This window comes from Aptenodytes patagonicus, chromosome 10 (assembly GCF_965638725.1).
Source record: "Aptenodytes patagonicus chromosome 10, bAptPat1.pri.cur, whole genome shotgun sequence".
NCBI classification, from domain to species: domain Eukaryota; kingdom Metazoa; phylum Chordata; class Aves; order Sphenisciformes; family Spheniscidae; genus Aptenodytes; species Aptenodytes patagonicus.
Window position 1 is genome coordinate 12439330 of NC_134958.1, and position 11226 is coordinate 12450555.

Sequence of the window (11226 nt, forward strand, 5' to 3'; positions counted from 1 at the left end):
GGAAGAATTTTCTCCACTACCTCAAGCTTTGCCCTTATAACAACCCACAGAAAAGGGCTAGTGCCCCTGCAGCTCAGACTGGAAACTAAGGCCCAGACATTAAAACCTAGTTTGTTTGTTTGTTTTTTTAAAGGGATTTGGGCTTTGGTTGGCTCATTTTCCTATACTGCTGAAACTTAGCACTGAAAAAAGCTATGACAAAATACCCTCAGAAATCTGCGTGTACACAAGCACTGAAAAACCACGAGGAGTCGTGTCTTGCTTCCCAGGCTAACACTGAGCCTTTCTTCCTCCTTGAAACAAATAGTAAATCAGGATCATAAGCAGAAAACTTTTCCCAGTGGATCAGGGAATCTGCAATATCTGAATGAATTCCACAGCTTAGGAAGGTCAGCCAAACAGAAGATATTTCTCCAAAAAACTAAGATTTCAGGAGTGAGAAAGGAGAGTGAACCACTGTTATCTGCAAGCAACACGCCCTGCTGTAACAGCAGGGAAATCTCAGAAGAACAAGGATCAGACTGTTCAAATTTGCCTCATACACCCGACACATGCCAGTGAATCAGCCCCCAGCAGGCCTGCGTAAGTCCCACTTCCCTGCTTCCAATGGCACTCCACTTAATATGCTTCAAGCCTGCCCTCACCCCTTTACTGCTGAAGCCTCCAGCTCATTTACTGTTTGAAAATATGACAACAGGGAGCTTTCCTGGTAGGCTGTATGCACGCTGAGTTTGTTGTTCAAAGTCCAAGAGCAACCACGGAGACCAGAGCCCTTCAGAACTTAACTACCAGGGCACTGCCAGCAGCTAAACAGAAATCCTCCCAAAAAATCAAAGGGCCATAATTCTGCAGCTATTCCCTCAGAGACACAGGGCTGTAATGAGAATCAACCCCTAACAACTCAGATCTGCCAGGATCTGAGACAGCAGCTCCAAAATAGTGACAATCAGATAGGGTTTCTGCCAACTCCTGAAAACACCCAGACTCAGAGCTTTTAGTAAGCACATGGCTGGAATATCAGCACAGTCACCAGTGACTAATCTAACCTCCCCAGCAGCATTTTCCCCAAACACATTTCCACCACCTGGACACCAACTCAAAGACTACTCAACACCGCTCCAACAACCCCGTGCTCTAGGCTAGGAGAGTCACTGCTGTCAGGCACAGGGAATAAAATATGCGTCTCCCAGAAATAGAGATGTAAGGTATCAGGGTCTCACCAGTTTTGGGGTACCGGAAGGAATCTGTTCTTCTTGTCTCCAGCATGGGCGATGTGACATGAATAATTTCCACCTCTGACTCATCATTTTCTTCATAAAGAATTTGAAGAACTTTACCCCCATTCAGTGCTGTAAACGAATTAACATTTCCTGGGTCAGAACAGCTCTCATTATCAGTTATTGCAGCCATCAATATTCTCTCAGGAGCACAAGCAGGTTGGAAGAACGAAGAAAAATCCAACCAAGTCTGCAATTCATGTTTCATTAAGCAAAACATTCTGAGACTCTTACAACTCCTACCACTGTTGTGAGAATGAAAGTCTCTTCCCCCAGTAACATGTGCTCACAAGGCCACCGTAACATGTCCACTGTTGCAGACAGTTCAAAAGGAGCTACGAGTGTAACGTTCCTATCTTGCATAAAGACAAGTAACAGAAAAAAAAAACCTCTGCACTGGACAGCACAGCAGGGGGGCCACTACTTGGGCCTGTCAGACACACTGGATCCACCACACTTACTTGGCTGTGCCTTTGGGCTCCACCAGTAGCCAGTGTATCTGTCAAACTCCTCCTGTAGCACGAAAGTAGCCACACCAGCAGATTTTGGATCCTCCTCAACATTGGCCAGTTCTAAAAGACGACACAAAAGTGTTCATGTTGTATTGCAGAATCAAACCAGTTCTGCATTATCCCAAACGTGGCCCAAGTTCACCCCCCAGGAGCAATTACACAATAATAAATCTGACTTCTCAGCAGATTTGTTTTCTGCTTCCATCCTGCTCTGTTGATTTATTTAGGGAGGATCTAATCCTCTCTGACACGGCAGCTTCTTTTAGGAAAGGAAAGCCATCCTCCCTTCCTACTCTACCCAATTAGTCTCTCAATTTTCTATGTACTAGTCGAAGAAAGAAAATGTTCTCTCTACCTGAGCTCAGTGAATTGGAACCACAACTTTTAAGAAAAATCAAAGAAAAAAAAAAACCACAAACCTTTCTGAACAACTGAAACTGAAAATATCAACATTCAGAAAAATGAAAGCATCAGCATTTCATTCACTGTACAAACCAAAAGTAACAGACTTACATAACATCTCAACATGATGACATATCCATAGGGCTTCAATATTTTTGCTGTTACCCTGGAGGTAACTTAGCAGCGCTCCATAAATAATTATCATCTGAGAAGGAGTCATTGCTACAGTTTATTTTTAATGTACTTACATAATATTTTAATATTTAACATTTAAATAAGCTAAAGCATTATTATAAAGTGTCAGAAATTTTAATTTAACTAAAATTTAAATGATATAGTTTAAATACAAAGTATGATTACAAAATGCAATCGATTTTTAAAAAGTGTTTTATCGACAATTTCCCATTTTCCTTCCTCCAGGATACATGTCTAAAACAGAGTTGGAGAGGGTAAGAAGTGAGGACCTAAGTGACTGAGTATGAGGGGCCAGCAAAAGCCACAGTCCTATTCAGAAACTCTCTATATTGCTTCTAAAAGCCCTGCAGCCTGATTTCACTGACAGAAACTTTCCTCCAGCTCTATTCCACCCACAGCTCCTCCACACAAAAAAGGCTGTTCCAGTAAAAAGGAATGTGCTGTGTTTCAGGAGAAGAGCCCTTCCATGTGTATTCAACAAATAACTCACTTTGCCAGATTCCACAGTGCAGGGAAAAGAATCACCCCACAATATTTGCACTAGAAAAAACACATAAAACGTGACAAACAAGGTGGAATAAACAGCATCCATTCCCCCAGATTTCAGAAGAACCCCTAGTGCCATTGCTTAATTCAGTCTAGCAAGAACAAGTGCAGAGGAGGTACAGAGATTTTAATTCAGGATGCATTACCATTGTGCACAAATGTTAGCCTCCTTTCTTCTCTGGTTTCTATATTAGATATCCATATGTCATTGCTATGGATAAATGCAATCCAATTTGGATCAGCTGGACAAAGCTTGGGATCCATACGGATATTCGGGCAACTGGTCTCTACCAGAATGGGTCTTAAAGGCTGTTGCTGTTTGAAAGGAAAAAAAAGAAAAGGCACAGTAAACAATGATAACACATGGACACTTACAGAAACTAAACTGGATTATCAGAAGGTCTCTAAGACTACAGTAGTGTGGACACTGACTTCAAATACACAGGTTTACAACAGAGGAATCTATCTATTTTAAACACAGAAAAATACTACGCAGGTATTTTATAGGGAAAGTTGTGCTTCTACCATGGTTGCACAGATCCCACCAGGGCCTCTTTCACCAGTGCTGAGGATTAGCCACAAATCAGAAGGCAGCTTGCCTAGAGAAGCCTGGCATACTCTTAAAAACAGCACCCTAAAAAGAGGCTGGCAGAACATACAATCTTGTCCTCCAAAAGCAACTCAGGGTACAGTAAATTCCCCCTGACAACGGGGTTAGACAGACATCAGGCATTTGTTATAATAATAAGAAATTATTTCAGCTTTGAAGTCCAGCTTCAGCACCAGCAGAGTAAAGGCTGCTTGTTCTGCAAGTTATACAGCCAAATCTTGTAACACATACAGCACTGACTGCTGAACAGTGACCTCTAAACGACAGCTTGGGAACAAAAGCTGCCTCTGCTGTGACTTCTGACTACATGAAAGAGCACGGAGCATCGCAGCTTTTGTGTTGCTTTTTATTGGCATTGCTACTTATGAAAAATCAACAAAATCTGGTGTCCTGCCTTGCTGCCCTGGTTTCTACCATTTCTTGTAATTCTCCATCTGAGTTTCTACAGCCATGGAAATGCATGCCTATGGAGGACTTCTCTGCATTTCAAGGGTTGTCAAGGCTACGCTCTGCTTTTGCTCCAAGCCAAAGGAGCTTCTAGCCAGAGGAAAGTAGTACTGCAGAAAACAGGAGAGATGAGTAAACTCACAGTGAATCCATGAGGGCCTCCATCTTTTACGTGATAAATTCCACTCCCAGCCTGAAACAGAAAGGTGCCGCTTTCTCGGTGGTAATCATAAGAGGCAATCCCAATGGTGCCAATTCGCTTCCTCTCCCGTAGCAACTCCTCTTCACGAGAGTACATCCCGTAGTCCAGGATGGCCTGAATACGGGCAGAGAAGCACAGTCAACACCTCTGCTCTGCATACCTTACTATACTGTCAGAGCGCCTCTGCATGCCAAGCTTCCAGGAGCAGAGGGCTGTGCAGACACCCTCCTCCTCCAGAATCCTGCTGGCGGCTAGAAGCCCGCTCCTGCTTGTGCCTCTGCCATCAGGACTTGTAGATGCAGGCCATGATCGGATCCTACACAAGTGTAAACCTGATAGCCGCTTCTCCCATAGCAAGGCTGGCATTATTTCCAATATACACTTGTATAAGAAAGATCAGACTGAACATCTGTTATTTCTAGAATGAGCAGGAGTGTCTTTGCTAACTTTCACAAAGATACATGGTGACTGGTCTGGTGGGAGGAGAGCACAGCATGAATTTTATGTTTGGCTGACAGCCTCAGGAAACAACATGGGAAAGAACACACCTAATTCCACATGGGGTTTGTCCCACCTCCTCCAGCCTGCCATGGTGCATGGGGTGGGACTGGTGCGGGCTTGCTGTGCGCAGAGGTGAAAAGGGGACACACGTCCCAGTGAGTGGGAAAGGAATCCTCTGCTCCAGCATGAGTCACGGAGCCACTGACTGATCCTCAGGGAGACTCATCACTTCCCCGTGGAAGACAGTGATTATTGGAGACTACAGGTTCCTTCAGCAATCCCCAGGATCTCATAGCAGAGAATATGATGCAAATTAGCACTTGCAATCTCTGCCAGCAAAGGAGGAATCATCCAGCACATACAGTTTTTATGACACAAAGGCTGTAAATCCAAACACTGATGAGAAAGCTGTGCTTGTTTTTGAGATGGCTGCAGAGTTAGCCAAGTACAAGGAGAACTTAAAATGTTTAAGACAATAAACTCCAAATTTTAATGATGGCTTATAGGTGCAACCCCAAAGCCTGTGTACTTGCTACGCTTCCAAGAAGCAAGAAAGCAATCAGGACCTACCGGAAAAAGATCCAAAAGAGGCTTCCAGGAAAGCAACAGGACGGCAGCTTTGTTTATGGTTTTGGGAATTTCAGAGTAGAAGAGTGTGTTCTCTCTGTTCTCCCCAGACATTGCTATTGTGAAAGTGAGAAGAAAAAAAAAAAAAAAGGTGTATTAGCTTTCTGTTAATAATCCAAACACTCTCAAAGGTTACCAAGGAACAGTTTCACAGGCCCTTCCTACCAGAGAAAGTACTGACAGTCTCCGCACTGCAGCCTTGCTCTGGGAATTCCCTGCTTCACAGAAATGCAAGTCACGGAGAAGGCAGAGAACAAGGAAATACACCCAGGTTTACCCCATGCTGCCTGAAGCATATCTGCATCTTCCTGAAGGCTGGGGGCCCTTTTATTTTATAAGCTTTTAAAATCAAGGAGGGCCTTTCTGCCGATTCCCCTGGTTGGAATACAGCATGATGCCACTTGTGTTTCAAAGATAATGCATCTTTAGGAAGGTTTGAATGTCCCTTTCCTACTCCTTTCCCTCAGTGCTATTCAGATTTCTGAAAGCTCCTGCCAAGGCACATGGGGATCAGCCCAGAGGGAGCCAGATGTGCCCCGGGGAAGGCCAAGTCTGACCTATAGCTCAGGAAATGGCACATAGGAAACCAGAGCTTATCTCAGCTGGGGTCAGCCTTAAGCCACCCTCAACGTGCTTGAACTCAGCATCATTCAAGGATTATGACCCCCATCCTCTGAAAAGGGGAAAAAGAGACAGATGAACAGCTTTCCGACTATGTCACTGCATAGCACACGCAAAGACTCTGGGAATCACAAATCAGAGCTTAAGCAACTAGCCCGAGCAGCAAGCAATGGGGCTAGAACACGGTTCCGGCTCCTAGGCTTTTGCTCTGGCCATTGCTTCTCCTCAACCCAGTTTTTCATGGACTTATGTTCAGCTAGCACAGCTTTTGACAAAAGCATTCCTCTACCACAAGGCCTGCTCCAAAAAGCCACCCAGAAGGTTGCTCACAGTATCATTTACAGTGCCAAATCACTTCAAGCACAGCTGCAATTTAGAAATGCAGATATATCAAGTGAACACTAATTAGTGAAACAATGCAGAAGTGAGGCACTGAGGCCAAGAACAATAAATTACATTAAGTTCTTCATTATCAAGACCAAAATTGCTGAGAAAAACATTTACTCTTTAAGCTGCCCCCTCCCTACACTGCTATTTATTCCCTCCAGAATCCCTGGAAAACCTACTCCATCATCAGCTGAGGCACAAAGGACTTTCCAAATTCCATTTATAATCTCTGTTTTGGAGGAAACTTTGAAAGAGAAAAAGGTTCTACCCACTAGTTGTAATTAAGAGAAAGGAGATCAAATTGACACGCTTTTGGAGAGGCGATATTGTACTTGGAGTGAGAGAAAATGGACCGAACAAACTTAACCTGTCCTCCCAGCTAGGGAACTTGCCCCAAGGGACACTTCACAGTTCTTTTCCAGCTCCAACAGGCCTAATGGGTCACCTCCAACCACACCATTGCTGTGGGAGATTACATCACAAGTTTTAATAAGTCATTACAATCATGATCATGACATTTGACCAGCCAATCTGGCCTGAAATCCATTCTGATTTAACTGCCAGAAACATACAGCTCTCAAGAACAGTCAAACCCAAACAGCCTCTGCAGTGACTGTTTAGTCAAGACACAGGCTGTCCAGCAAGCTTACCCAGATAGTAGATCCTATCGGAATGAGGTCCTTCAGGATCATTTTTCTTCACAAATGTGAAGTCGTGAGGGGCTTTTGCCATCATGTACCCATGATACTTCCGCGTATCTGTGAGCAGTTTCCGAAGCTGGCTCCAGGAATGTCTCTCTACATAGAAAGGTTCCAGTTTTGGCTGCTCCTCTCTCTGGACCTGCTCCTCACGGCCCACAGTTTCAAAGATTTCAAGGCCCGGCTGTTCAGTTTCCATGGCTGCTGCCATGTTGCATGTTTCTGGAAGAACAGAATAGCAGAGGTTCAGCATTGCCTTCTAGCAGCCCAGCAAACATTCACTGCAGACTTCCAAAACACACCACAGCAAAAGTGCTGTAGGAAAACCACCATTCCACGTGGGAAAAAAAACCATAGCAGAATGAAGACTAGGAAAGAGATTTTTGCTGTGGAAAACAGGCTGCCGTCACTCAGCCTTTCAGAACTTCATAGAGCCACACAGATTTATTTTTGTTTGCCTTTGCCACTGCCCCCCCCCCCCCAACTACTCATTTCAGTTCATGAAGTGGATAAATTCTTCCTCGTTAAGCTCCTATGTGCTTCTTCCTCCCTGTGAACTGCACAAATATCACCTCGCTACACTGATATCAGAACAGGGAATGATTAGGACTGTAGCAAGATCTGGGACAGCCAACTGCTTAAAAGAAACAACATTAGCAGTTGATTTGGAACTGCTGGGCCATACACAATGGGCCTAGGCAACTGCATGCCCTTATTTCCCATTATTCTCCTATAATTTATTGGGTTTGTTTGCATCTCCTTTCAAACAAAGCTCGGAAGGGTCTAGCAACGATCATCACTATTATATCATCTCAGGGATATAATTACAAATACTGTATGGATAAGACTCTTCCAGAAGTGTGAGGCGATACCAGAAGAAAGGGGACACAGTGAAAAAAGCAGTTTCCAAATACATTTATCTGCAGCATAAGTCTTATCCTCCCGAACAGGTTGTTAATTTAGCAGATATCTCTTCCTGCAGTCAGCTGTGCTTTACGAAGTAGATCTGAGCTGGAATAAACAGCCCAGATGTCTGGCAAGAGGAAATCGAGTCTTTCCACTGTAAATCCCAGATCTGACGGCAGCTCCAAAAGGATCCAAGCCATAAACTCCCGCCATACAGTTCATTACTGGAGAGACCACGGCTTAAGGATTGTCAATCCTCAAAAGGAGAGGTTGTTTCTATATATAGAATGGAAAAGCTGCACAACTGTTCTGCACACTGCTAGGGCAGAGCTTGGTGGCCTGAGCCTAACAAAAACATTAATACGGCCTAAATAAAGCATTCCTATTGCACAAACAGGCGTTAAAAGATCACTGAATCTCAAGGCATGGCCTTGGGCAGCACAGCCGCCCGAGGCAAAGCTCCCGGATGGACTGGCTCCCCTGCGGCTCTCCACAGCTGCTGAGATATCTGTCACAGATGAGTGAAAAAGAGATGACCTACACCTTGGACCAAACCCATTTTATCACAAACTGCTAAAAGCAAAGCAGGGCAAGTCTGGATTAAAAGTTTAGTTCCACCTTTGACAAGACAAACACAGGTCTTTCTTTTGTCTGAGCTATTTACAACAGAAAAATACAGCACAAGTTAAACAGCCCTGTAAAACTGGAAGCAGAGTCCAAACGCATACGCAGAATGCTGCTCTGCTCAGACAGTATTAGAAACTGACAGTAAGACTTCAATCCTGAATCAGAAAACTCCCATCTAATTTGCAGAGTATCAACAAAGAAAAATCTCCCTTCCCCACCTACACCCAGATGCTGGTATGTCTTAACCTAACCTACTTCTCATGCTCCCCTCCCAAGAAAAGAGATAGAAAACAAAGAGTGACAGACTTCAATGAGAAAACAAGAGTGAGAACTGCCACCCAGCAAGGTGATGTTAGTCCGGGGTAATGAGAGGATCTGCCTCCCAGGAGATCACTGCGGGATCTCTACTGCAGCCACCTCCTGCCACGTGAAGCATTTTATTTCCACCTTCCTGCAACCAACAAAGAGAGACTGCCCCATCCTTCGCACCAGCTCAGGGGACCCTCCAGCACCACAACACCGTAGAACGTCTCGTATCCGCAGGGTGCGCCGGAGGGGCAGGTCGGGCCTGAGTGGGGTGAACGGCCACGGGCCTGCCCTTGCTGCCGAGGTCGGAGCAAGAGGGGGGTCTCCAGGAGGGGCCCTCCACCGCCGGGGGCAGCGGGCAGGCCTGGCCGCGGGCGGAAAGCCAAGCCGCCCCGGGGCGAACCCCCTCCTCCTCCTCCTCCTCCCCCCCCTCTTCCTCCCCCCCCCCCACCCCACGGGGTACCAGCAGCTCCCCCCAGGACAGAGGCGGCGGCCCCGCTCCCGGGAGGCCACCTCCCGCGGGAACCCCGGGCCCCACGAGGGTACTCACCCACCCCGGTACTCACGGCGCTCCGCGGCGGCGATGCTGCCGAGCCGCCCCACCGGGCCGCTTCCGCTTCCGCCAGGAGGGGTCGCCGGGCCGCGCTAGGCGGGGTGGCGACCCCTGCAGGCGGGGAGGAAGCGGCGCCGCCGCCGCACTCGCCCCAGCCGCGCCGAGCACCGCGGGGTACGGAAGAGGGCGCCGCCTGCCGGCCGGGAGGACCGGGCTGCGGGGAGCCAAGGAGCGGGACACGCAACACTCCCCCCGTGCACGGGGACCCGGGACACACACTTTACCCCTTGCGCGGGGACCCAGGACACACACACACACACACACACACAACCCCATTCACGGGGGTCAGGTCACGCAAGCCCCCATGCAGGGGGATCCTTCAGTTTCAAAAATCGGCTTTTTTTCCCCCAAAAAAGCTAGCAGTTCCACACTGACACACTTCCCACAGCAAAAAAATTTCCCAGCTACTAATAACGCGTGTTCAGCCCAGGGCACCCACAGGCTCCAGTGCAGTGAGCCCCCAGCCAAACATTTCTATACACTTGAACTTCCTTTTGCAAAGCAAAGCCACTTTTTGTAAAGCAAAGTCTTTTTTGATCCGCTGTAAACCAGAAAAAATAATTTTGCTGCAGGTGCCCCCTCCTAAACGCGTGCACAAGTAGAAGCCCCAGGTCACACACGGACCTGAGGACTGTTTTTCCCACACCAGCTGCTCAGCGCTGTCTCCCACACGCTGCCCCAGGGCTTGTTGGCCCCTAAAGGGCACCTGGGGTTTGCGTTCCAAAATAAAGCAGCCCAGCAACTATTGCTACAGCTGGCCTGTCCCTCCGCAGCAGCTTTGCAGCCCCAGGGGCTGGCAGAGGTTGGAAATCCTCTGCTCAGAGGCAGGCTGAGGCACGGAGCCAGTGTCTCTTACCGACGCAACACGGAGATTTGCACAGAAAACCCTCTGCAGGAGCATGTGAAAGTGCCCTGAAGCTGGGAGGGACAGGTCGCGCTGAGCTGGTGCGGAGGGGAGGATGAACTTCGCCAGCGCAATGTGGAAAGCCATAGGCGAAGTGCCCTTGCGCGAGCTGCTAAGGGAGCGAGGGGTGGCCTTTTTGAAAGTATCACCAAAATCAATGCTGCCCTTTTTTAGCCTTATTAGCAGCAAGGACTTGGGGCACATAATAATTACCATGTAAGAATTTTAAAAGGTTGGGGCACACGGTCACGGGGCAGGCTACAGAAGGCACGGTATTTTCTATATTTTTCTCAGCCCCCCTCGGTTACGGCTAAGATGGCTCGAGAAGCTCTCCGTGCCCTCGCAGGAGGCCACCCCTCAGTGAAGACCTGTGGCGCAGAGGGAGGAGGACGGGGGCCAACACCAAGGCAAACTCCCTGTGGGCCAAGAGCGGCGGCGAGGCACACTTGAGGGACTGGACATCCCACGCGGTAGAAAGCTGCCAAGGGGACCTGAAACCCAGCGGTGCCCGAAAGGCGTCACAGTTGTGTTAAAATACCTGACGTGTTCTCTCACCGAGGTCACTGCCATCGCGGCCAACACAGGCGGCACCTCTGGGGCGTGCGGCCACCTGGCACGGCGACGTGAGGCCGCACGTGGACTGGGGGGGACACACAAGGCCCCGAGGGGCCGAAGGGGAGAGTGGGGGTGCACCGGACGACACCTGGGGCCACAGGAGGAGCTCCGGGACGCAGCGGGGCCCAGGCCGCCCCGGGGAGGGGGGAGCGCAGGAGAGACACCCGCTCGGCGGCGGCCATTACCGCCCCCTTCCCCGCCGTGCGCAGGCGCAGTAGGAACCGCCCACC

At 48.1% G+C, this 11226-nt stretch overlaps 1 protein-coding gene across 5 annotated transcripts in view; it reads right to left on the bottom strand.

Annotated features, from left to right (window-relative positions):
• The window catches only part of DPP8 (dipeptidyl peptidase 8), a 32167-nt gene extending 21175 nt beyond the window's left edge, over positions 1 to 10992 (bottom strand). Inside the window, exons 1-7 of one of the 5 annotated variants that reach the window (XM_076348079.1) lie at positions 10937 to 10992; positions 6978 to 7247; positions 5263 to 5375; positions 4132 to 4305; positions 3079 to 3247; positions 1739 to 1849; positions 1221 to 1349 (exon numbers count right to left, since the gene is read on the bottom strand). In XM_076348079.1, the coding sequence (XP_076204194.1) occupies positions 1221 to 1349; positions 1739 to 1849; positions 3079 to 3247; positions 4132 to 4305; positions 5263 to 5375; positions 6978 to 7236 (955 nt within the window). In that variant the 5' untranslated portion in view covers positions 7237 to 7247; positions 10937 to 10992. Of the gene's footprint in view, positions 1 to 1220; positions 1350 to 1738; positions 1850 to 3078; positions 3248 to 4131; positions 4306 to 5262; positions 5376 to 6977; positions 7248 to 9414; positions 9462 to 10919 lie in introns of those variants that run through there. The other 4 variants (XM_076348080.1, XM_076348078.1, XM_076348077.1 and 1 more) reach the window with 4 other exon arrangements.
• Between the last annotated feature and the right edge of the window lie 234 nt (positions 10993 to 11226).